This window comes from Rattus norvegicus, chromosome 15 (assembly GCF_036323735.1).
Source record: "Rattus norvegicus strain BN/NHsdMcwi chromosome 15, GRCr8, whole genome shotgun sequence".
In the NCBI taxonomy this organism is placed as follows: Eukaryota; Metazoa; Chordata; class Mammalia; order Rodentia; family Muridae; genus Rattus; species Rattus norvegicus.
The window spans coordinates 102,100,325-102,126,623 of NC_086033.1; the positions used below are offsets into that span (position 1 = coordinate 102,100,325).

Below are 26,299 nucleotides of genomic sequence, written 5' to 3' on the forward strand. Positions count from 1 at the left end.
AGTCATTGTGTTGTGGGTTCTTTCTTGTAGCGATCTAAGTGTAAGAGAGTGTACGGTGGCTAGGGACACTGAGCGGCCACGGAATTAGAATGTATATTTCTGCCATGGTGGCAGCCTGCCTTGGGAACTGGATGGGTAGAGAGATCGCTGCCAGGCTCAGAGAGAGGCCTTCGGCAGTGTGATATGGGATAGAGCAAAGCGGGTGAGAGGCTTTGCCGACTGAGATTAAGATATTGACCAGGTATCTTGGGGTGCTGTGGTGCTGGATCTAGAGCGGGTAAAAGACAGCATTTTATTTTTTATATTTTTACAACAACAACACTATTCTCTCCTCCAGCAAGTTGCTGGGTTCACAGAGAGGACTGTGTCAAAGTCCACTTGATCCATAGATTGAGAACTACTGTTTTAGACTCACTGGACAACAAAGGCAGGGACTGAGTCGAGGCCTGAGGTAAGTGGGATTCCTTTTGGGCAGGAAGGACTCTGCCCCTCAGAGAGACAGAGGGAGGCCCGGGACTGACCTTCATTAAGTATGCTAATAGAAAGCGTTTGTCCATCTTCATGATAAAATCTACTCAAAGTGACCTCTAGCACTGGGGAGACTGAGGCAGGCAGGGCTTGCAGCTCAGTGGCTACCAGCCTAGCTCAACCACCCAAGTTCCCGGCAAGAAAGCCTGTCTCAGAAAAATAAGGTGGGTGGCTCCTGAGGCAGTGCCTCTGGCCTCCGCACGCATGCATACGCATGTGCACACATTCGTACACACATGTGAATGTGCACACACATAATAAACCATTTTGAAATGCTCGGTAACGTCACAGCAATGGTTGCTAGCTCACTGCACGGGTGCAGCTTCAGGAAACCACACAGGACACCAAGAAACCTCTTTCCTTGCTCAGTCAAAGGAGGCTAGAGGCACAGGGTGACAGTGTGGGTCACTCTGAGTTGATTTCATCAAGGGCTCAAACAAATGCTTTCAACCAGCATACGTGCAGGTTAAGTCCTGGGCCAGGAACCTCAGACGTGACCAAAGGGTGGATGAGACACAGCTCTCCCCCCTCCAGGAGCTCAGGAGAGGACTGTACCCCTAAAAATAATAATTCCCCACCCAACCCCCGTAATTCTAGACAGAAAGGGATTCATGGGGCGTGGGGAAGTGTGACGAGGTGGGGACTGGTGTGCTTGGGAGAAGCCAGAGACAAAGGGCAGAGAAGGTCTCTACATAGGGAGGGCATTTCAGATACAGAGGTCACAGACGTCCAGAGCTACACCAGGTTATGAAGTACCTGCACCAGAATGAAAAAGATAAAAAACTCAAATGTTCAGAACAAACGGAAAAAAATATCTCCATTACTATCTAGAGTGAGTGGTACCCAGGCATCAAGTCAGGCTCCACGAGGTGATAACCCAGTCCTCACCACCTTCTCAATGTGCACGGACATTAAGTAGACCTTTACTAAGTATAATTTTCTCAAATTCTTTATCTTGGAAGCATTGTTTATAGAGAATCTGAAGCACTCAGAAACATTTCGAACTCCACCTTATCATCAGCAAGAAGTGCACACCTGCAGGCCGGACACGCGGCTGAGTGGCGTGTAACATGATACTTGTCTAGAACATGTGAATCCCTGGGTTCGATCCCCTGCACCATCAGAACCGAAACGAGAGCGAGAAAGACAGACAGAGACAGGCACGTACAGCAGGAGAAGGAGAAATGCAGTTTTGGCCTGGGAATAATGGTGCACAGAAGCCCAGGTTAAAACGACGTCGTCCCAGATCACTACACTTTACACGTCTGCCGCACGCAGATGACGATATCCGAGGTGAGTTATCAGGGGGACAAAAGAGAGCATTTGGTAAAATTAGGGAAATGCACAGCACGGTACAGCCTCCCAAGACTCACTTTCTCAGATTGGTTATGAGGTCGGCGAATGACTTCTCCCACGCGTACATCTTTATTATCCTCATGCCCGTTATCACTTCATTCATGGTCCGGATCCTGGCATCCGTGAAAGCCGCTGTTTTACTCCTGAGCGGGGACAGATGGGACAGTTGAGCTGCAGCGAAGGCAGCCAACCTTTGTGTGTCAATCACAGGCACAGGCAGAGACCCAGAGTCAAAGGTGGTCCTGCAGCTCCTCAGCTCCTGTGGCTTGAGTTTGTCCTACGTGCAGCACACAGAGAAGGCCAAGCGGGCAGACAGCCACTTCCGCCAACTCTGAGTATTATGGAGCATTCTGAATGTTCGCGGAGGAAAACCCCAAAGTGATTCTGATATATTGAGGGTCACCCACGGGGGAGAGGAAGGCAATGAAACACCCAGGTCTGGCAGGACACAGCTGACAGAGGTGGAGAGAGACGGGATCAGAAAGGCTGTGGAGCAGGGAGGCTTGCCCATCGTGCTGGAAAAGGGTGAGCAAACATCCTCCACGTGTCAGGAGCATTAGAACGGGGTCTCCCTAGCCAAGAAGGCAGAGGGCACTCAACATGGAGGAAACCACGCAGAGCACAGACTAGGAGGGAAAGAGCCTGATGCCGTCAAACAGTGAGGCATCTCTGCCCTCGTCCAGAGGCCTCGATAGAGATTGACCCCTGGTCCCTGCTTCAGGTCATGGCCACTTTATGTTAGCAGCCGTGTTTCTGATAAGGTTGGCCCCACGCCCTGAGAGCTTGTAATTCAATGGAAATATTGGAGTAGAAACAAGGCATGCATACGTGTGTGCATATGTGAGCGGCTTTGTAACGTGCAATGTGGGAGAATCTATAAAACATTGGCACTGGGACCCCAAGAGGGTTTCTACCACCTGTCCTCTGACCTCCGTATGTGCACTGTGGCATTGTCCCCGTGATATACAATGGACGGAGGGATGGATGGATGGATGGATGGATGGATGGATGGATGGACGGACTGAGGGACAGACAGACCAACAGATGGATGGAAGGATGGATGGATGGATGGATGGATGGATGGATGGATGGATGGATGGATGGACTGAGGGACAGACAGACGAACAGACGGATGGATGGACAGATGGATGGATGGATGGATGGATGGATGGATGGACAGACGAACAGAATAAAATATACAAACAAAATAACTGTGCTTACCATCACTGAATGTTTAACAACATCTATGTACGTAACCCACAGCAAGGAGGCTCGCTCTTTATGTGGCTACACTGAAGGCCACTAGAGAGCAGCCATTACCTTCACCTTTCCCCTTCCACGACCAGCCCTCCCCTTAGGGCTAGAGTGGCCGCCACCTAAGCCTGAAGAGCCGGCAACATACGCAGAGCAGAAAATAGAACAAGTTTCTATTTTGTTCTGGGCAGCAGTCTCGGGTGCGAGGGGACTGGTGGCTACCAAGCGGGATGTGGTTTCAGTCCAGCAGTGACTTACCGCAGTGACGAGAACAGTTTCCCGATGCAGCTTTGCAGAGGCAGCAGAATAACCAGAATGGCCAGGCCCGCCAGACAGGAGATTCCGATTTCCACCCAGAGAAGGATGGTTACCCCTATGGCTTGCAGCGGCCCCGCCCACAGGAAGTGCAAGAAGATGGTCACCTGCAGATACAAAACCCACACAGTTTAGGACCGCAAACAAAACAAGACCAGTAGGCGCACATGCCAGCAACGCTACGCTACGCTCCAAACGAGAAGACAAGAACGCCAACAGAATCGGGTCTCAGCGGGTTCAACCCTGCCGAGGCAGAGTCACAGGCATCCACTGCGGATGCGACACTTGTGCAATGAACGGTACAGACCGTGGGCCCCATCATAGGACGGGTGGACTGTGCTACCTCAGGGACGATGCGAATCTTTAATTCCTCGAGTGCTGGAGAAGCAGTGCCCAGAACGCCCGCCCTCTGCTGTATAAGTGAACCACATCTCCCTGGGTCTCCCCAGAAGAGCTATGGAGCCTACCACACCCTGATGCTTTTGCATCCGCGGTGAAACTCTGGACAGGAAGAACTTCTTCAGGATGAATATCTTGTTTACCCCAAGTCTAAATAGGGGGAGGTTTATGTTTGATGAATGAACATCTGAAAAGGGGGAACGGTCGCTGGGTTGATCTGACCTGAAGCTAGAATGATCGATCCATAAGGGGAGTGTGATGGTTTGCATGTGCTCGGCCCAGGGAGTGGCACTATTAGAAGGTGTGGCTTTGTTGGAGTGGGTGTGGCTTGGTTGGAGTGGGCATGGCCTTGTTGGAGGAGGTGTGGCTTTATTGGAGTGGGTGTGGCTTTGTTGGAGTAGGTGTGGCCTTGTTGGAGGAAGTGTGTCACTGTGGGGTGGGCTTGGAGACCCTCCTCCTAGCTGCCTGGGGATGTTCAGTCTGTTCCTGGCTTCCTTCGGTTGAAGATGCAGAACTCTCAGCTCCCTCAGCCCCATGACTACCTGGATGCTGCCATGCTCCTGCCTTGATGATAAGGGACTGAACCTCTGAACCAGTAAGCCAGCCCCAATTAAATGTTGTCCTTTATAAAACGTACATTGGTCATAGTTTCTGTTCACAGCAATTAAGACATTAACAAAGACAGAGAGCATAAACAGGTGCGGGCAAGAGAGCCGTAAACTCTAGTTAGCATGCCTTGTCAAACCGCTCCTATGTGCCAGGAACCACACGGAGGGCGCTGTACTGCTCACTCCTGCCCTCCATTACTTGGGTCCTTTAGGAAAGAAGAAAGGCAACCAGCTGGCTGCTTCACTGTCGTGCGCTGAAGATTACAAGGGGGCAGCCCCTCGAGACCACCATCGCATGGACCAAGATGGGGAGGAATATTGCTCTCTGCCAACCTACTGTGTGCTACAGGCGACATCAGAAAAACAAAGCCAGGCTCTACAGGATCAACGAACCTTACCACACCCATGCCGCGTGCGCAGAACTGTGACGTGGCTTTCAAGCGCCCACGTTACAACTTCGGGAAAATCCTAGTCTACACCCGAACCCTCACATCCCGGCGGATTAGAGAGGGGGAAAATTAGGGCAGGAACCAACAGACATGGAACGTACCTGGTCAAACTTGTTCACGTCGTTGGACAGCAGGTTGACTATCTGGCCCGTGGTTGTCTTCCCCATGGCCGAGTTACTTAGCCGGAGAGCCTGGAATAAATGAACAGAGTGGAGAATCATACCCTGTCATAACGCTCTACCCAGCATAGGAACAAGAGAAACATGGGGTCTTCTGTGGTGTAAAAGCCACGCCAACAGGCCTGATGGCTGGCACCGACGGCAGTATCTTCAAGGACAGCAACGGAGGTAAAGGGAGCAGGAGAAAATCAGCTCGTTTTCATGGTGAAGACCACAGGCCCCATGTATGTCAGTGGACACGCCATAGCCTACAAAGTAACTCTGCATCAGTTCAGTAGGGACATGGTGAGAGAAAACCGCAGGATTTGGATTACAAACACTGAATCTGCTATTAATTCCCGGTCAGATATTGCTTAAGTACACGTGGTCATGGCTTCCGCCTTCGGAATACGGCAAAGGGCCCTTGCTTGTCTCAGAGAGTCACAAGGGAAAGGAAAACAGTGCCCCTTTACTAAGTATCTGCCAGGGACAGGACCCGGAGGCCCCGGAGGCCCCACAATTGGTCAGCCACACTTTGTGAGTGCAGAGCCCTGTGCAGGAGCACCTGTGACTCACCATGAGGTGCAGTGCAGTGGACAGACACTGGGGAGAGTCTCATCTCCAGCACGGTGGGCAGAGGAACACAGGGCAAGGAACAGCTTCAGGGTGCAAAGGAAGGCGGCCATGGGTTAAGGACCAGCTTGTGGGAAGTACAGAGGAGAGAGAGATGGGGTGGCTAAGTAGAGAGACCTAAAGCTGACTTGGAGGGGAGACACAAGTAGCTAAAGGCTGAAGGGAACCTGGGACAGTGAAGATGGTCTTGCAGGACCTCTGGAAGATCGGTCAGCGGTCTTAACCGCTGAGCCATCTCTCCAGCCCTTGTTTTTGCCTTTACGCTGGAGTGCACCACATTCCCAGATGAAGAGAAAAGGAAGAGACTGCGGTAGACATCAAAGTGACCAGTAACTGCCCGGCAGTTGTGTAAAGACAAAGGTGAACCAGATACAAACAACACTAAGACACACATGCAACACGGGTTACCAACCATCAGAGGGCCCAGTGATGCGGCGCCTGCCTGGAATTCTGACACCTGGAGGCAGGAGGATCACGGAAAGTCCAGGGCCAGCCTAGGCTGCAGAACAAGGTGCAGACCAGCAAGGCAAGAGAGAGAGAAGACAAACTCTAGTGGATGCCGCCTATCGGCCACAGGAAAACACGATCGAGGACATGGAGTTGGGAAAGGTGGGACTGGATCTGGGAGGAGCTGGAGGAAGAGTGGGTAGGGGTCTGAGGTGGATACAATAAAGAAACATTGGATGCATATTTGATGTTTCCAAAAAATGAAATAAAGATGTTAGACTTAAACTACATGAGAGCCTGGGGCCTGCACAGGTCTGTGCGAGACAGGGTCTAGAGCTGAGAGAAGCAGACACACAGCCCCATCCCTAGTCCAGGGCAATCTCCAATTGAACCACTTGTCACTGAAAATGCAGTTTTCTTCTAGGGAGTCTCGCTGGGCAAACAAACCACTCTTCAGGGCAGGTCACGTGGCCAACAGGGTGGCCAACAGGAACGGAACTCAACCACATCTCTGGAGGGTTCTTGTCTCATTGTGCTGGGGATTTTGTTTTGTTTATCTTTTCTCTTTTCTTCTTAACCCTACAGGTTGTGTGTGTGTGTGTGTGTGTGTGTGTGTGTGTGTGTGTGTGTTAAATGGCTTCTGGTGTTGTTTCTATAGGATTCCTGAGTGTGTAAACCAATGGGTCTCTGTGTCTTTATCCTTTTCTTGTGCCTTTTCTTGGTTCTTTTCCTTTGTTCTGTTCTACTCCAGTGTTTGCTTTGTATTAACATCGCACCTTAGCATCCTGTTTGTTTTCTAATGAGAGACAAAAGGAGGGTGGCTATGGGTGTGAGGGGAGATGGGAAGGAACTGGGAGGTACAGGAGGAGAGGAAAATATCACTAGAATATGTTATATGAGAAAAAACTATACTCAAGAAAAAAGTCTAATAAAATTTGGTTCATATTGTATCATTTTCTGTTTAATTCTCTCTCCCTCCTTGAGGCTAAAATACAACCTCAAGCCCCTTCCCATTTCTGAAAGGAAAACACACACACACATACACACACACACTCACTCACTCAGACACAGACACACACACATTAACACACACACTCACAGACACACCCACAGACACACTCAGACACACACACACTCACACACACATTCACACACACACTCAGACAGACACACACTCAGACACATACACACTCAGACACAGACACACACGCATGCACACACACATGTACACATGCACATGTATATATATATATATATATATATATATATATATATATATATATATATATGAGGCCATGTCTAGAGAAAGAAAAACAGCAGCAGCCTATATATCACCAAGAGAATACCAGGTGCCACAGAAAGAAACAGAACTCAGTGACTTTGGCCACTGATGCTGTGTGAAAATATTTTTAGCACCTATGTTTGTAATGAAACAAGTGTCAATCATGCATGCAGAAAATACACTGCATATTTTAAGAATGGGTATTTGATATTTAGTTTTATTTATTTGCTTGTTTGTTTGTTTATACTATTTTGAGACAGTGTCTAGGGTAGACAGGCTGACCTTGAACTCACAAAGATCCACCTGCCTCAGCTTTCCAAACACTGGGATTAAAGGCATGAGGCATCACAGCCAGCCTTGATACCTAATTCTAATAGTTAAAGTAAGATGACGACCACATGTGGTCCCCATGCCTGCAATCTCAGTATTCTATAGGTAAAAGACGGAGGGTTGAGTTAGAGGCCAGACAGAGCTATAAAAACAGACCCTAAAAAAAAAAAAAAAACTGAACGAATAAAGAATGAAATGAAGCTCAAAAGAGGCATACCGTACTCTAATGCTAAACTGCTCATAAAGAGTAAACAGAAAACAAAAGTCAGAACATCGGCACCAACATGTCTCCTCGGCACCACTGGGGTCAGAGGGCGCACAGTGTTGAGACCCGCCCCCAGTGACCATCCGTGTGAGACACAGACCCTCTCTCGTGCAGGGCTACCTGACAACCTAGCATATCTGTACTGTGGGGAAGGAAAGCCGTGCTGTGGGGCTTCACACGCACCGGCTGTGTCAGAAGTTACCAGAACTGTGCTATCAGTCCAAAAATTAGTATGTTTTGTTTCGCTTTTAAAAACCTGTCTCACTACAGTGAGATTAAAAAAAATAATAATAAAGTGACAGGCCTTTAATATTATCAGTGAGAGGGACAGTCACAGGCACAACTGGCAGACTCTGGCCAGAGTGTAATTCACTGGTGCCGGTCTGCTGGCCTTGCCTGCCAGTAAATAGCCATAGGCTTGGACGACACAGGAAGCAGCTGTCCCCAGGCTCTGACTGTAGGACTATGAGCCCTGAGGGAAGGAAACGCAGGGCTGGCTGGGACTCACCTGGCTTTCTGCCCAGCAGAAAAGTGCATTTCCCAAACCAACGAAAAAAGATGCCCGCTCTGGATGGCAGAGGCACGTGGAGTTTGTGGTTCACAGCCACAGAGGCTAGACCTGGGATTTTCTGTGGGGATTTACCAACGGCTCTTTGCCAAGGCCTCCACTGTCCAGGGGTCGAGCTGAGGGCCAGAGTAGGAGTATGAGGTCAGAATGGTTACGAAACACCAGGATTCGCCCAGACAGAGCGAAGGTTCTTCCTGACCGCCTCAGCCATTCAATGCTAGGAAGACCATGCATTGGTGATAAAGATCTGTCTACAGAGTTGGCCGGGTCCTTGGACTGAGCTCGGAATGGAAACAGATGCCTTGCAGCTGAGATACACAGAGATAGACAAAACCATTCTGGTAGGACCAACCTCAGAGACAGAAACCAGCACCCTGTAATCCAGACTCCCTACAGTGCAGCACCTCCCCGCTCAACATGGTAGAGAGATTATTACAACAGGCAAAGGAGAAAGAAAGAAACAGTGACCCAAGTCACAGAGGTGAGTGCCAATAGAAAGAAGCTTGTGGAATTAGCCAAGGAATACAAAAGAACTGCTGTAATCATGTTACAAAAAGCATGCTAAAGAAAAGCATCATCAGGACAAATGGATAGATTGATGATTTTAGGAGAGAAATGGACATCATAGAAAAGAACAGAAAAGTATTCTAGACTTGAAAATATACAGCATTTGAAATTTTAAAAAAAAAGTCTATCAATTTACAGTAAGGGGTTGGGGAAGACGAGGGTTCAGACCATGAACCTCACACAGGCTAGGCAGTCTCTCTATTGCTGACTTGCATTCCTAAACCCTCATTCTACTTTTTATTTTGAGACCAAGCTGCCCAGATTGGCCTTGAACTTGTGACAACACACTGCATTGGTCTCTGGAGTGTCTGGTATTACAAAACTATGTTCTTATTTCTGTAATTTACAATCTAAAGAACAACATGAGCTTGCTATGGAAGATTGTCCTTGCAATCCTGTCAAAATCCCAGAGAACAGGTGAGAAATAGTAACAAAGTAACTGAGGCTGAGGCAATGGCTCTGAGAGACAGCGTCAGCTGATCTCATGCAGGCTTTGATTTGATCCCAGCACTGGGGGAAAGACTATGCTTAGATACTTCCTGGTCAGGGCTGGTAAGAAGCAGTGAGTGTGCCCAGGAGATGCCTCAGTGGGCATGGACTCTTAACACCCAAGTCCGAGGACCTGTGTTCAATCACCAGGACACATACGGCAGAAGAGAGAATGGACTCCTGCTGTCCTCTAACTACCTGTGAGTGGTGGCACACACACACACACACACACACACACACACACACATCAGGAGCACCAGCTGCTCTTGCAGAAGACCAAGTTTCAGTTCCTGGGACGGCCCATAACCGTCTATACGGCCAGTTCTGAAGGACATGATGCCCTCTTCTGGCCTCCGAGGGCAGTCGCACGCATGAGGTAACATACAGACAAGTAGATACAATATGAATAAAAATAAATTTAAAGTATAACTAAAAAGCAAACAGTATCTCCCATTCATTTGTTAAACTATTTTTCCTATCCTGGATTACTTTTAGCAGTAAATAGGAAACACAGAACCTAAGCTTCTGTCCATGGACGCTACTTACCAACATAAGTAGTAAGGGGGTAGGGGAAGTGTCCTTCCCTTCCAGTGGTTTTTGTAGACTGCTGGGATGTGCTTTCCCTCTCGGTGTCTGTGAGGACTAGTCTTGATTGGTAGGATTTGGAACTGCTTAGGGAAACATCTGGGCTTGCCCGTGATAGATTATCTGGGTTAGGGTAACTAACGCAGGACACCTTCCAACTGAGTGGCACCATCCTACAGTCTGCGGCCGGGGATTCATAAAAAGGAGAATCCTGACTGAGCGTCCTCACTCATCTCTCCCTGATCCCTGACGCTGGTGCCATGCGCCTCAGGTCACCCACGTCACCAAGCCATCCCTTCATGGCAGACTCCACTCTCTAACCTTCCTTTCTTCCTTATATTACTGTACCCAGGTACTCTGCTGCAGCAGGAGACACATAACTAATGAAGTATCCATCTGGCCGCCACTTTTGCAGAAACCTTCTAAAGACCCCCTGTCTAACAGTCCTGCCAAAACAGAGGTGTGAACACCTCCTGGTCACACTGCAGATTCCTCATGGACTCAACTCTTGCCAGTGTCAACGACCCTTGGTGTGAGGACCCTCCCAGAGTGCCTCACGCCTCTGTGTTTGGATTCCTCCATCTATTTTTCTCTCTTGTCCCTTGTCACCAGGCTGACGGCAGTCCTTCAGATTTAGCACACTGGTCCCCATGACTCCCTATTCTTTTGGGACCACTGGGTCATGGCAGGGCAGCTCGTAAACCCCTGAGGGACTTTCAGAGTGCAGAGGTCATGACCCCACCCCAGTCTGTCAGCTAAGGTGGCTTCCAGGTAAATGGGGCACTGCTGGGTTAGGCAGTTACGAAGGGCATGCTTAGCTCACTGAAGCAGAGCGCCGCCTGGATCCTTCCGGTGTCATTGGCTGGAGATGCTAAGTAATGGCCTCACGTCCTCTGCTTGAATGCACAATCTAAAACCAGTGACACTGTTTTTCAAGGGGAAGCTGCAGGGGCTGCCCAATATCCTTCTGCAATGTGAGCATCATAGGAGAATGGCTGCCCCAGGCCAGTCTTGTCCCCTCTCATTCTGGAAAGGGACACTGGTTTGAGGAAATGGAAAACCATAGATAAAACCAATAGCCTGCCACTCTCTGTCATCTGAGAGTCTGGCACCTTAGGGTTTCTCTTCACCTTAGGTTTTGTTTTATCTGACTGTCCATGGCTAGCAAATCTCTCCAGCTCTGAAGGACGCAATATTCACCTGCACAAGGTACCAATGGTTTTCCTTTCACCCCACTTCTCTCACAGGCCACAGCTAAGGCACAGGCTGACTAGCCACGTCTGTCTGGCTGTGTGGCTATGCACATATCCAAGCATAGCATTACCATGTGACCCCATCTGACCCCCCTTTTGGCGAGGCCCCTGAGATCCATGTTCTGAGGTCATGCTGAGAGTCAGGCACACATAAAGGTCTCAGAGGGTCAAATTCACCTGAAGCCTCCACATTCCCTCACCTCCCCCACTTCCAGGACAGAGACTGGGTTTGCTCAAAGCCACCATGGGTCTCTGAGGTCGCACTCTCTGAAGCCTTGGGAGCCCAGGTCAAGGTACGGACAACCAGGGTCAACACCCACGGGGTGTTGGAAAAGATGCTAGATGCCTCTCGAGTGTCCTTGGTACTGGGGAACGTTTTAGAAAACCCAAGTATGAAGTAAGACGTGCTTTGGCGAGTAAGAGTCATCAGAACAGGGAAAGCTGCACAACTTAACCAGCTCCACGGATAACAGCACGGGAAGAGATGAGGTGTGCACTTCACGGCAGTCTGTCCCAAGCAGAAGGACAGCTCCACAAGAAAACGGAAAGACCTCTCACACACTCCCTTCTGCCCCAACTCCTATGTTTGAAGAGAAGCCTCACGACAGGGTAGAGGGAGAAGGAGAGGCCACAGCAATGGTAGCAAAGATGAGTTCGTAGAAAACAGTGTGAAAATCCCCAAAAGACAACGTTGGTGGGAACAGAAGTGCAGCGCGCTTCTCAGGGAGGGACAAGAAGACAAGCTGCTACTGTCCTCTCAGAATTCCGTCCATGGTTTTTTTTTTTTTTTTTTTGTCTCTCAAACACGAAACTACAAAATGTGATTATAACTCATATCTTCTGAAAACGGCATGTTTAATAATGAAAATCCACCTGAGAACCCAAAGCAGCCGACTCCCCTGTAACAACTGCACACACAAGCACTCTGGACTAAAAGTTTTAGTATTTGTTCATCATCTGCCCTCTTTCAGGCCAAAAGAGCAACTGGAGAGAGCAATGAGACACCCCAGAATTGCCATGGCACATAACGGCACACGATTTTACTGTGGAAATCAGGGAAAAGCAAAACACGGGGCCTGAGAAGTGGCTTGTGGGTAAAGCAGCTGTATCCAAACCTGAGGAGCTGAGTAAGTAATCCCTGGAACCCAGACAACGGAAGAGAGCAGAGTCCCGGAAACTGTACTCTGACCTCCAAACATGCACAGGGAAACATGAGTGTGTGTGTGTGTGTGTGTGTGTGTGTGTGTGTGTGTGTTCGTGTGCGCACATGTATGCTGCATGTGCATGTGAGTGTGTGCTGTGTGTGCATGTGAGTGTGTGCTGTGTAAATGTATGTGTGCATGTGTACTGTGTGTGAATGTGTTTGCCTCTCTGTGTATGCATGTGTGTTTGTATGTATATGTGCATATGTATAAGTATCTCTCTGTATGTGTGAATGTGAATGTACTGTGTGAGTATGTATTTGCCTCTCTGTGTGTGCATGTGTGTATGTATGTGTGGTGCACATGTGTTTGGGTGTCTCTGTGTATGTGTGCATGTGAGTGTGTGCTGTATGAATATATTGTGTGCATGTGTACTGTGTGTGCATGTGTTTGCCTCTCTGTGTGTGCATGTGTGTATGTATGTGTGTGTGCATGTGAGTATATGCTGTGTGAATGTATGTGTGTGCATGTGTTTATCTCCCTCTCTCTTTGTGTGCAGGAACAGTGTATGTATATGTGTGCATAAATGTGTATGGGTCTGTGTGTGTGTGTGTGTGTGTGTGTGTGTGTGTGTGTCTGTGTGTCTGTGTGTCTGTGTGTCTGTGTGCATGAATGCGATTTTACTTTTCACCCTAAGGTTGTGTGTTTACCCAAGTATCACCCTGGAGCACGTGGCTGGTCACCAATCGTAAACCATAAACAACAATGCAGACTTTTAATATTGCAAAAGTAGTTCCCTCACTCATGCCTGTCCCCCAGAGCCACTTTTGAAGCCTTGATGACTCCTGTAAGTAATAAATCCGTAGGTAGCATTCCTTCTGCCAAACGAGGAAAGGAACGATGGACGGAAGGCCATGCCGTCTAAGTAATGTACACTGTGCCTCGGACCAACTCCTCAGAAGCACCGACCCCTAACCTTTCCAGTGAAAAACAACGAGGCTGTGAAGAGACGGGGCCAGCACAGCTTGCCCACTATGGGAGCACGGCCATTTTCAAGTCACTTCTTCCAAACCCTACATTTCCCTACTCATTTGGGTGGAAAGAGAAGCACACCAGGCGGCTGTAGACCAACATCTGTGGCATCCAGGAGATGGGGACAGAGAAAACAACTGTTTGCTACTAATGAGTCCCTGGGGGGAGGGAGTGCAGAGGAGGAGGTGAGACAGGAAAACAGGTAAGACTCTGCTCTCTCAGAGTCGGGAGCAGACCGGGAAGAATTTCTGAAACCCTTCCCTTAGTCTCTAAGGAGCAGAAGACGCGTCCTCAACACAGATGATCTGGCTGCATTGTCCTTTTTCCACCAGAACTGAGGCCTGTGGAGTCCCGACCTTCTTCATTACTCAAAGTGATATAAACCAGCTGTGAAAGGCCAACTGCTCCAGGAATCCGTTAAATCAGGCGCTCAGAGAGCGGTCCAGTTCATAGAGCTGGAAATTAGGAGGGTGGTTGCTAGGGACCAGGGTGGAGTGGAGAGGGGAGTGGGGTCTCTAATGCCTACAGAGTTCTTGTTTTGCAAGATGAAAGGGACTCCAGAGACCCTGGCAGCGGTGGCTACGGAAGACGGTGAGTGTGGCTGCTACGAATGGACTGTATTTGGAGCGATCTGTTTCATGCTTCGTGTGGTGTCGTGTCGTGACTTTGAGTTCTGTAGTTTAAATGTTCTGAAAACAAACCAATGACCTTTGAAAACCCGACAGGAGAGAGCCACCCACTTTAAACCCAGAAAGATGCCTTGAAAACTGAAACAGGACGGGGAATTCATTTCAGTCAGTGAAGCGATGTTACTATCGGAAATGTTTTAATATCATCCACTGTGACGTCGGCACGTATACAGATAAAAATAAAAATTCAGAGTCCATGCTCTACTGTCCCTTTCAAGGACGTCATATCTGCCCCCACTAGACCCTCAACGGTTGTGCCTGCTGCCTTCTGATGCAACAGCAGGTCCCAAACCTTCCCTGGGCCCAACTTCAACACACAACTTTATGAGGACTTTCCATGGACTAACACAGGAGGCTGGAGAAGCCAGACCCCAGGTGGCGGGTAGGGGGCACTGGAGTGTTTTATGAAACATTGGTGTGACTCAAAACGAAACCTATGGACCCTCTTCTGATACATGCCGTCACTTCCCGTCTGCTCAACAAGCAAGGTAAACACTATGCCCAACAGGTCCTGCCACCACACCCTTTACTATACATACAGAGCTTCCGACCCTGTAGCTTATAAACATGCAGGCTAAGAAAACCATACCACACGGGCCCACTCCTCCTGCTCTACCATAAACGGCAGCAGAGCAAGACAGTTGTGAGGCCAACGGTTGCAGGTAACAGAAAGCAGGCAGTTTACAGGACTCCACGATAAAGGACTCTGGTGTTCGGCATCCCATGATGCACAGGGCAACACCGCCTCAGCAAAGAATCTTAACCATGTCTCTCAGAGGCTCACAGGCTGAGCCCTTGGTCTCCAGAAAGTGGCACCTTTTTGGAGTTCTGCAAACTGTCGACGTGGCCTAGTTCTGCAAGCTGTCGATGTGGCCCAGCTCAAGGAACAAGGTTACTATAGAGGTAATGCAGGGGAGGCCTCTTGTCCCCAGACTCTCTGTCCCTCTGTCTGCTTCCTCTCTGTCATTTGGTGCACAGCTCTGCTCTACCACACCACTCTGTCACTGCTATGCTCATGGCAACTGTGGAAACACCGAGACAGTTGACTGTGACCAAACTCATAAGCCAAAGCAAGTCCCTCTGCTTGGATCTGTTCCTGACAGGCATTCGGCGCGACCACTAGGCCAAATATTTTCTGATTTCTGTAAGTAAATGAAAAAGACGCAAGGTTACCAGAGCGCCCAAACCACAAGCAGGATCATGACCAGTCTGTGAAAGAAAACCAACGAGAAAAAAGTCTAGCTAAAACCTCAGCCAGCACAGCTAGGGACACCGACTACAGAGACTCCCGAAATGACTGGGCACAACCAACACCAGAAGCCATGCTGCCAGTCACCGACAAATAAAGACCAATGCCTGGGATTCTATAGAAGAAACTAAAAGCCAACACCAGAGGTTCTACAGAAGAAGCACGGCAAAATCACACCCGCAATTTCCGTGAAATGGAAGCACGATCACGACAGGGCCCTTTAATCCCACTCTGAGTCTCAGTCTAAATAAACTGATGTCTACTAACAGACTCATAAGCCCAGTGACAGCACATTCTAGCAGACTCGTGAGACCGTCTGATAGTACCTTTCCTAACAGACTCATAAGACCATTGATGGGGCTTTTAGTATTAACAGACTCTTAAACATTGACAGCTGCAGAGGAATTTTTCCCTAATTAATCGATTGGCTAATAAAGGTGACAAGAAGCCAACACCTGGGTGACGAAGAGGCAGGCATTCCAGGTCCGAGGTGAGAGGGAAGGTAGGAGGAGGATGGTTCCTTTTGGGCACAGGCAGGAGCGAAAGCTGTTAGATCTGGTGGGGAAATCCACCAGAATCTGCCCCTGGAAGATTTCTAACATAGAATAGTTGATGAGTTTAGGATGATAGAATCCGAGCCCAGCGGTTGTGTTATCTGTCGATTCTAAAATAACATTGTCTGGTGTTTTCCATTCTGAGGAGACGCAAGTGGGCCAGAGGGAAAGAACGAGGCCAAGGCAGAATTAGGCCAGGCTTTGGGATGGGAAGATCAGGCAAGGACTGAGCCCCAGGGGAAAGGTAACCGCAGAGGAGCACGGGCTGCCCGTGGGACCCAAGCTGCCCATGCACACCCATAGCTGCCCGAGGGGACCAAGAGAGCTATCTCGGAGCTCTGAAGAGGTTTTAGCTGGGGAAAACATGCGGACTCTGGCTACATGCCAGGCTGGGAACAGAGTGAGACTCCTGCCAGTGCCAAGATGGCGATAATGTGGATCGACTTTTAGTAATTACATGCTACAGATGGCACCTTTACCAACAAACTCATAAGACCAATGACGGGATCTTTACTTCTAGTAGCCAAAGCCGGAAGCAAGCTGAACCCTACAATCAGGAAGAAAAATATCCACCAACCTAGACGGGTGTCTCATGCCTGTAACCTTAGCTTAGCTTAACTTTAGCTTGGCAGTCTAAAACGAGAAGGTTCAGCTGGGGTTGGAGGCTAACACAGGCTACGAAGCGAGACCTTTTCTCAAAAAATGAATCAGTAGAAACAATCACTAGACAGGATGGTTTGAAAAAAAATTTTAAAAAAAAAACTCAAAAGCATTCTACAGAGAGAAGGAAAAGTCCAAGATCCACAGCATGAATCCACCTATTCTACCAATGCTGAAGCAAAAGTCAATCTGTTGATGGTGGAAACTTAATCAGTGGTGATCTGGAGCAGAGACAAGGAGGCCAAGCTGACAATGAAGAAAAGAGCAGAAAGAGACATTCTAAGGAAGATTCTCAAGACCTCAGTGACAAGAAGTACTCTTTATGCATGTCAAAACTCAGATACCAAAGATACATTCTATATAAGTAATTCTTACTCTTGAGTTGACTCTACAGTAGTCAAGCAAGGAGGAGGAGGAGGAGGAGAAGGAGGAGGGGGAGGAGGAGGAGGAGGAGAAGAACTTCATTTGTATAGAAACAGAAGACTTAATATTAAGTGGTATTTCATACATCCAAAACATAGAAAAATTTCTTATGGGGGGGTGAATATACTAACTTTTGGTGGAAACATACAATAATTTTTATAGAAACTTTTGCCAAAAACTACTGGCATTTCCTTTGACGCTAGCAATTAGTAAAATCTTAACAGAGTCTACCTTTAGGGGTGCTGCAACTCATAGCTACAATGGGATCAGCTCCCAAGAAGTGGCAAAGGGCATTGCTTATAGTCAACTGCCTAAGGGTGATCCCCAAACCCATATGAAGATTAGTTTTGGGGTGTATACCTCAAAGCATGAGCCAAGGAGGCAACTGCTGTCTGTGAAAGGCAAACCACGAGAACGGGTATCTTTCATCGTAAGTCTGGAATACACAGGCACTCCCCTGATGGACTGTTGGGAGCAGTGAGATGGTGATGTCAACATGTCACCACAGGGACAAACCTGCATGTGGTCTGAACGCACAGTCCATCTAGTAATGGGTGTGGACAGAGGTCAGAGAACCTGACAAATAATACATTTTGAGACAATGGAGTCTGGGTCATTACTGGAAGAACAGTAATACGAAAACAGCAGGCTAAAGGAAGTTCAAGGTTTCAACAATGATTGGTACATGTATGTGTTCCTGTGTACGTGTGTGTAGGATGATGTCATTATGCAGGTAAAGGCAGGTACAGGATAGAACAAGGCCTGTCATTGGACGAGAAGGAAGGATGGGTGGGAGAAGAGTTTTAGAGAAGAGAGGAGAGGAGAGGAGGCAGCTGAGAGAACATGGAGACGTGTTAACATGGAGGAACATGTTAAGATTCCTATCAGCACATATTACAGGTTACGACTATTCTTAAGGGATGGATGTACACAGGATTTTGTGCTGACATATTGGACTGGAGGATATTGTATGATGTGTTCTTTCATGTGGCGACTTAACTGAGTTCAAGAGAGTGTTATGGTGGCCAAACGCACAGGGCCAGCCACAGACTTGGGTTGTGTATGCATGGTGTGGTGGAAACCAGCCAGGAGAGCTGTGAGTGAGGGTGGGGTGCCTGACAGGGTGCCGTGTTGGAAAGGCTCTTGGACAGCGGGTCAGAAAGCAGATGGGGGCAGCGTGGAGCTGCTGAGATAATTAGCGCTAAATGGCCTGCTGGAGCTGGAACTAGTGACCACCAGTGTACGCATGGGACGCAAGTACGGACACTTTTATTTTTATCGAGACCTAGTGCACATCCACATAGTGGGTAGCGGGCAGGCCAATGTAGAGTGACCCCCTCTCGTTCTTCCCAAGGTCTACAGTGAGACTGGAGCTCACTGATTCCACAAGCTCCAGGGTCCTCAGGTCCTTGATCCTCCTGGCAGTGGGATCACATACGTAGTGCCACGATGCAACTGGGTACGTACGCCACTGGGGATGCAAATCCAGGCACTCATGACTGTGAAGCAGGAACTGAACCAACACAGACATCCTCCTGGCTCCCCACTTAACTTACTAAAGGTTTATTCCCCGTGTTGTCACATCGGGTGAACTGCATTAGATGAGATGTTTTCTCACAGTACCTCGTAGGTCCCTCCTCCCAGGACACCAGGAGCTGTCCCTGAGAAGGACATGCCTCATCCAGTGAGTAACACCGTGAGCGACGGCCATGACAAAGGCCCATGAGAGACTCCGCTACAACTCCTGTTTGAATTCTGTTCATTCCCGAGATCATTCCCTTGGACCCCTCACAGCATCAGGCTGAAAGCTACCAATGCACGGAGCTGTGTTCTGATCATTCCATTCCTTTCTCTAAAAGTCAATGGCCACCATTTGTCAGCTAAACGCACATCCTCCACTCTGTACCTTACCTACTCCACCCTACCCATGAACCCACTCTCCACCACCAACCCCTGCCTTAACCTTACCGTCAGGGTCTTCCATCAAGGGGACCGGATATGACACTGTCCTTAATTTCTTCTCCATACTTCTGTTGCATGTAATTTTTAAAAGAAATGCTACTGCGTTTCCTAGGAGGTGCTGCCCGTGTTCTGGCCTCTCCCGGTTCCCTTGTGTTTCTCCTGGCATAGCTTTGCCAAGCCACCATCACCGACCCAGTCTCAGTCTCAGTCTCTCTCTCTCTCTCTCTCTCTCTCTCTCTGTCTCTGTCTCTCTCTGTCTCTCTCTGTCTCTCTGTCTCTGTCTCTCCCCCAACACACACACACACACACACACACACACACACACACACCTTTGCTCCATCAATGAGAAACACTCAGACAACTTTATTACCTTTGAACTTGTCAGCTAGCACAGCTGCTCAGCACACAATCTCCTGCCCTAAACTCATCAGCTAGCCTGCATCAGCTACCCTCTGCCGACCTCCTTGGCTATCCACCAGTGGCAGAGGCCACTGGTTCTAGCTTCCCCAAGATCTTAAGATTGTTTCATGTTTCTCCTTCCAAAGCCAGGCCGAAAAGCCCCTTCTCTTTCCCTGTGTCTCCCTTTTCCTCTTGGGATCCGGAAGTCCCCTCTATATCCTCCTCCCAGCAAGTGGCTCCCGCCTTCTTTATTAACAAAAATCAAGAACCAACTAGGGAACCAGACCTTAGCATCAGCACCTCCCCCTACATCCTTCTATCTCAGCAGTGTTCGAAACATGTCCTACCCGGATGCTGACACCCCACCCATTCCCACCAACCTCAGGACCAGCCCATAAGCCGTAAGTCTACCAGATTGCACGCCACTTCGCACCCTTGCCAAGACTTACCCAATGATGTGTCTTCAAACCTCCCAGGACCCGGTGCCAATGACAGAGACAAGAGGAATGTGGGAACACTTGCTGCATGTCAGACCCCATCCTGACTGCCCTCCGCAGACAGACAGATGGACGGACGGACAGACAGACCCATGAGTCCTTAACACAAACATGTGAGGTGGGAACTCATGCCATGTTTGTTTTTACAAATGAGGACACTTGTAAGCCTGGAGCTGTTTTCCTGAGGAAAAGAACTAGAAAGGGGACAACTGGGCTTCACATACGAGATCTCCAAAGAGAGCCTCAGATGTGCTCTTAGAACCGCACCCAGATGGTTACCTGGCAATGATATGGTTAACGATATGGTTATTCTGCACCAAGTGCCATTCTATCCTGGGGACAAAACGCCCATGAGGCAAGTCTAATTTAGGCCATTTTAAAGATGGGGAACCCGAGGATGTGAAAAATTAACATCTAAAATTTTACAGCTAGAAAAGGGGGTGGGGAATGAGACTGAAATTCAGGCCTAGTAACTCCTGGCATCCCAGGGTTACAAGGTCCACCCACCTGGCATGCCACTGCTGTGTGTCTGTCTTATCAGGACCTAGACGCCTGACTCGACTCATAGGCACTCCTCCACAGGAGAACCAGGCCGTCTCAGACTCTCCCTCCAGGCTGACAGGACTGTATTACTGAGGTATGTGCCTGCGATCCGCGCTTTCATTCACTACTGAGGGGGATGAAGCTATACGCCACAGGCTACCACCATGTACTGAAAGTTAAGATGAATATGCATGCGAGGCTTCCTAGTGTTACCTTTAAAACCTCACCCTAAATAGTATCTGCAGGGAGAAGCCGGCATCAAGGTGGGGTTAAAGATTTCCCCCACATGAATCCATTAAAGCAGCACAATTTAGAACCCATTGAGCTACATACAGTATTCTCTCACAGGCCACCGAGTGACCAGCTGGCAGGAGGCAGCTGACATCCATGTCAATCGCAGAAGCAGCAGCAGCAGTAATATCCCTTAGGGAAAAGCACTCCTCGTCTCGCTGGCTTACGTTTCTGACCACGGAAATTAAGACAGTCCTCTCAGCACTCTCTTACAAGATTGATAGGGTTAATGTCCCGTGAAACACTCAGGCCAGATGCAAGCACATATCAGAAATAAAATAATAAAAGATTTAGAAGAAAAACGTTAAACCGTTAAGACGGTGTACAAAAGCACCGCTAGTCCATTCTCACTGTCAAATGTTAAGATAATAACAAGAGGACAGACAGGGGGACAGAGTGCCCTGCCAAAGTATCGCTTACTATAAACACCACATGGTTTCTCTCTAACAACACCCTCAGGGTCCTCCCTACCAGCTTCAGAGAAAAAGCTTAGCCACAGACCGACAGATAAAATATCAGATCGAGCCACATGATGTCCCTCGCTTTGGGAAGGCCAAAATGTTTGAAGATTGGGCATTCCACATTGCCCCGTCTAAATATAGGACAGCATAGTCTACATTGAACTAAAATAAAATAAAAATAAAATAATTAAAATAAAAACAAAATCAATTTCGATCTGAGAATCATGGACCTGACATCATAGACTGCCAACCAATTGCCTTTCCCCAATCCCGAGGAAGCCCATGACCTAAGCTGTCAATCGAGTGAACACAAGCATCATGGGAAGACAGAGGTACGGCAGGAATGAGAAGCGCGTGCAGAGCCAGCTCACCTCAGAGGTTGGTATGGACAAGTCTCCTCCCTCCGGCTTTCCATTCATGGAGTTCTTTTAAAGTTAGTGAAGACCAGCAAATCTATCCAGAATGGATACTGTCGGGTAATCCGCTCCGTGGAGCAAGCGGGAGACTAACACAGACACGCTCGTACCTGGGCTTGGCATTCAGAGCAAGACATCCAGCCGCCCTCAAAATGCACTCCTGAGAAATCAGTCCCAACAGGAAACTGCTGTGCTTCTTCAGAGACACAAAGTCAGGAGGCCCCCGGCCAACCAAGCCAGTGATCTGAGGGGAGAAACGCTCTGTGCCTGGGGTATTCTATAATGAAAAGCACAGTGGTAGGACCCGCTCCCGTGTTGAGACTGTCATCCTGTGTGGATGAAAGATAGATGCTAGCCCTTGTCTATGAAGACCCTGAGTCAAGCTCTGAGAAAAGGAGAGACCCAGGCCCAGGAGACCCTGGGGACGAAGTGTCCCAGCCACCTTCGGCTCATTCTCACCTCAACTAGAGCTGCCATCTCCATCCAGCCTGGCATTCTCTCACGCTGAAGCCCAAGTGCAAACCCTATGCCACCGGAGGCCTCAGAAGTCCCTTCCTTCTGCATTCAGTCAACCAGTAAAGAAAAGACAGCGGCCTCCCCATAGAGGTAACAGCAGTTCTCCCAGGAATGGGGCTGGCAACTCAGTCGCTTTCCAAAATGAGTGAATAGGGTATTCCAATATTAATATAACTTTATTAAAGCTGTGAAAGTAAATACATGACTAGTTGTCTCAGTGTGTGTGTGTGTGTGTGTGCGTGTGTGTGAGTGTGTGTATGTGTGTACGTGCATGTGTGTATGAGTGTGTATGTGTGTGTATGTGTGTGAGTGTGTATGTGTGTGTACGTGCGTGTGTGTGTGTATGAGTGTGTATGAGTATGAGTGTGTATGTGTGAGTGTGTGTATGTGTGTGTGCATGTGTGTGTGCATGTGTGAGCGTGTGTGTGTGTGTGTGTGCCTGTGCGTGTGTGCGTGTGCGTGTGCGTGCGCACTGCATATGCACATGGAGAGCAGAGACACCAGGTTCTTTAGGAATTCTTCTCCACCTAATTGACTAAGGCACGGTCTCTCAGAAAACCCAAAGGCTGCCAATTCAACTTGCCCAGGAGGTCCCTTGTGTCCACTTCCTAAGTGCTGAGACTACAGATGGGCCAAGCTGCCATGCCACCTGCCTTTTTTGTAGGGCCTAGGGAACGATCTAAATCCTGGTCCTCACACTTGAATGAGAAGCTCGTTCTCGCTCTCCACCAAGCCGTGTCTCCAGATCAACAAGCCATTTGTATATAAGCTCCATCCCGCAAGGTCATTCAACCACACATACTACCATGATGGCATTAACAGTCACTCCGTTTACACCGCCCAAACTGATTTCTCCTCGTGGATTGGGCACTGAATCCTGGCATGAACTACAAGCATATGCAGAAGGGCCTTCCAGAAAACACACCCAGGCTCGCTTCAGCCCCACGGGAGCGGTCCTCCCGAGATGAGGAGTCTTATGCTTCACCGCGACATACATCCTGCACAAGGCAGCCAAGAGGAAATTCATCTTTCCCACGTGTCTAGGGTTTCAGGCTAAGTCTCTGACCACAGCAACTGTGCACTTCATAAAGAGATTTTTTTTTTTTTTCGGGGATAACCACACTGACAAACGAATACCTCTGGGAGACGTTTCCTTACAGTCAGGTGAACAAATCTGCCAAGCTAGATCAGATTTCCCGAAGGCCCACTCCGCAGTGTTGACAGAGGAACTAAGAAGAAAAACAGGTCAACTCACCTGCACAGGAGCCCTGACTGCCTGAACGGACGGACACCTCACACCAGACTGTAATTACGGTGTCCACCACGGTGGGAATGAAAACTCCTAAGAACTCGGGGGAACTGATCAGCATCTAGGAAGACTAAAACCTAGACAAATTACAGAGAAACTTCAATATTCTCCTGAGTGGTACAAGAGGAAGCCTCGGACATGATGGTGATGGTGGCGAAGACCCCTTGGAGAAGACCTGAGGCACTATTATAGCCCCTTGTCACAGATCAAGAAAATACTGTCTTCGCTAGAGCATAAAAGAGATCCTAAGGTGCCGGGCCTCCATGAGCCACATAGCCGTAAGACTGGAAAGACTGGTCAAAGGAAGAGGATACTTCGTATTTGCTGAGAAAATCCACGGGCGTTCCATACACCAGAGAAAGGTAAACAATGAGTGACTTCAATCACGGGATCTTATCTGAATGCCACCTCGACTAAATAAAATTAGCAAAGGGGGTCAGCAATTATGGTCTTCAGGCAGCGTGTGTGTGTGTGTGTGTGTGTGTGTGTGTGTGTGTGTGTGTGTGCGCACACATAGAATAAAATAAATTTTTTAAAACAGTGAAAACAGGTAGAGTGATGTGCAAGACCTTGACAGAGCCGTCAGAGCTCCCTATGAGGCTCACCCATCCATTTGATGGCGGCAGCTTTCTACTGATATCCTTTGTAACTGTTCCAATCAACACAAACCCGGAATAATGTGGCAGCCCCGGCACAAAGGCATAGCACACCGGGCCCTGTCGTGGACTTCAGGGGGAGAAAGACACACACATTTTAAGAATCAGAACAAGGTACATGGAGACGGTTTTCTTCAAAACTACTTTTTCTTTAAATACTTTTTCTTTAAATTTAATGTGCATTGGTGTTTTGCCTGCACGTATATGTCTGTGTGAGGGTGAGTCCCCCAGGAACTGGAGTTCCAGACAGTTGTGAGCTGCCATGGGTGCTAGGAATTGAACCTGGGTCCTCTGGACAAGCAGCCGATGTTCTTAACCGCTGAGCTAGTTCTCCAGCCCCCAGAACTACTTTTCTCAGTTTAAAATAAATATTTTATACCCAAGCCACACAACTATAACATGCCCTCTACTTATACATTTCCTTGAAGAAAATTAGGTTAACATAATTACACATAATACACACACAGAGAGAGAGAGAGAGAGAGAGAGAGAGAGAGAGAGAGAGAGAGAGAAAGACACAGGCAGGTGTACAGGCACAGGCACCATACCCACGTACACCTCCAGAGGCATGTGAGAGGTAAACACTCATAATTTCCTTTCTCAGTGTGTTCTCCTAGGTTTAGTTCTGAAGACCCTGCCTCCCTAAAGCTCAGTTTGTAACAACACTGATGCTGTGAAGGCTTTGGTGAACAGCGTAAGACTTTCATAGGGACAGTTATGAGATTTAGCTGTAAAAACGCTTAAAAATCAATTCTGCATTTATTTCTTAACCTGGATTTCACCATAAATCCAACAGACTGGCCGGCCGTCACCGTAAGCAACCACAATCTGATAGTAAGAAGAGACGTCCAGGTTATACCGGGAAAGTTTGCAGAATAAGTAACAACAATAAATTCTGAAGCCCAAGCCAAACAGAAAATTTCCTCAGCGTGGTTTGTTTTTATGGCCTTGAGATTGTGATCTTCCTGCTCCGGGTTCCTCGGCACTGAGTGCGGGCATGGGCCACAGCCCCCAGTTTGTTATATGATTGTGACTTACAGGAAACTTCCACGTGAAGGGCATGTCCCACAAGCCAGGTCACTTACCTTCCGGTAAATCATGTGGCACATGGCGACCCGTATCCTCATCCCGGCGCACTGCACGTGGTAGAAATACAAGTGATGTAGTATGGCCAGGATGAGCGTGCACAGCGACAGCACCGCCGCGTAGCCGTAAGCTGTGTGCAAAGCGGCCGAGTCGTCAGAGTCATACTTCTCAAAATAATCAATAATTTTCCCTAAAAATATGGGCTGAACTACTCGGGTGGTCTCCTAGAAGAAAAAACAAACAGCATCCATTAGAACTAAAAACCGCACCACCGTTTCACAGTACACGCCTCACATCCGTAGGTCGCTCGCCCCTCTCCTAAGGGGAAAGAAACCGTGTTCATCACTACTGCAGCAAGTGAGAGCATTCTTGCAAGCCTGAACTCAAACATCGCAGGCTCAAAGACATCAGCGCACTGTGATTGGTCCAGGCGCATGCTCATCACAGGCTCAAAGACAACAGCGTACTGTGATTGGTCCAGGTGCATGCTCAACACAGGCTCAAAGACAAGAGCGCACTGTGATTGGTCCAGGTGCAAAGACAACAGTGCACTGTGATTGGTCCAGGTGCATGCTCAACACAGGTTCAAAGACAAGAGCGCACTGTGATTGGTCCAGGTGCAAAGACAACAGAGCACTGTGATTGGTCCAGGTGCATGCTCAACTCAAAGACAACAGCGCACTGTGATTGGTCCAGGCGCATGCTCAACACAGGCTCAAAGACAACAGCGCACTGTGATTGGTTCAGGTGCATGCTCAACACAGGCTCAAAGACAACAGAGCACTGTGATTGGTCCAGGTGCATGCTCAACACAGGCTCAAAGACAACAGCGCACTGTGATTGGTCCAGGCGCATGCTCAACACAAGTTAGTCAGCTTTAAAACACAACTGGTGGGGTGCCAGAAAAAAAAAAATCATGTCATAAAAT

At 48.5% G+C, this 26,299-nt stretch overlaps 1 protein-coding gene across 6 annotated transcripts in view; it reads right to left on the minus strand.

The window, feature by feature from the left end:
- Abcc4 (ATP binding cassette subfamily C member 4) overlaps window positions 1–26,299 on the minus strand; it is a 234,526-nt gene that overhangs the window by 151,938 nt on the left and 56,289 nt on the right. For all 6 annotated transcript variants that reach the window (XM_039092967.2, XM_039092966.2, XM_063273922.1 and 3 more), the window contains 4 exon segments: window positions 25,371–25,595; window positions 5,011–5,100; window positions 3,397–3,560; window positions 1,902–2,027 (listed from right to left, as the gene is read on the minus strand). In XM_039092967.2, coding sequence (XP_038948895.1) covers window positions 1,902–2,027; window positions 3,397–3,560; window positions 5,011–5,100; window positions 25,371–25,595 — 605 coding nt within the window.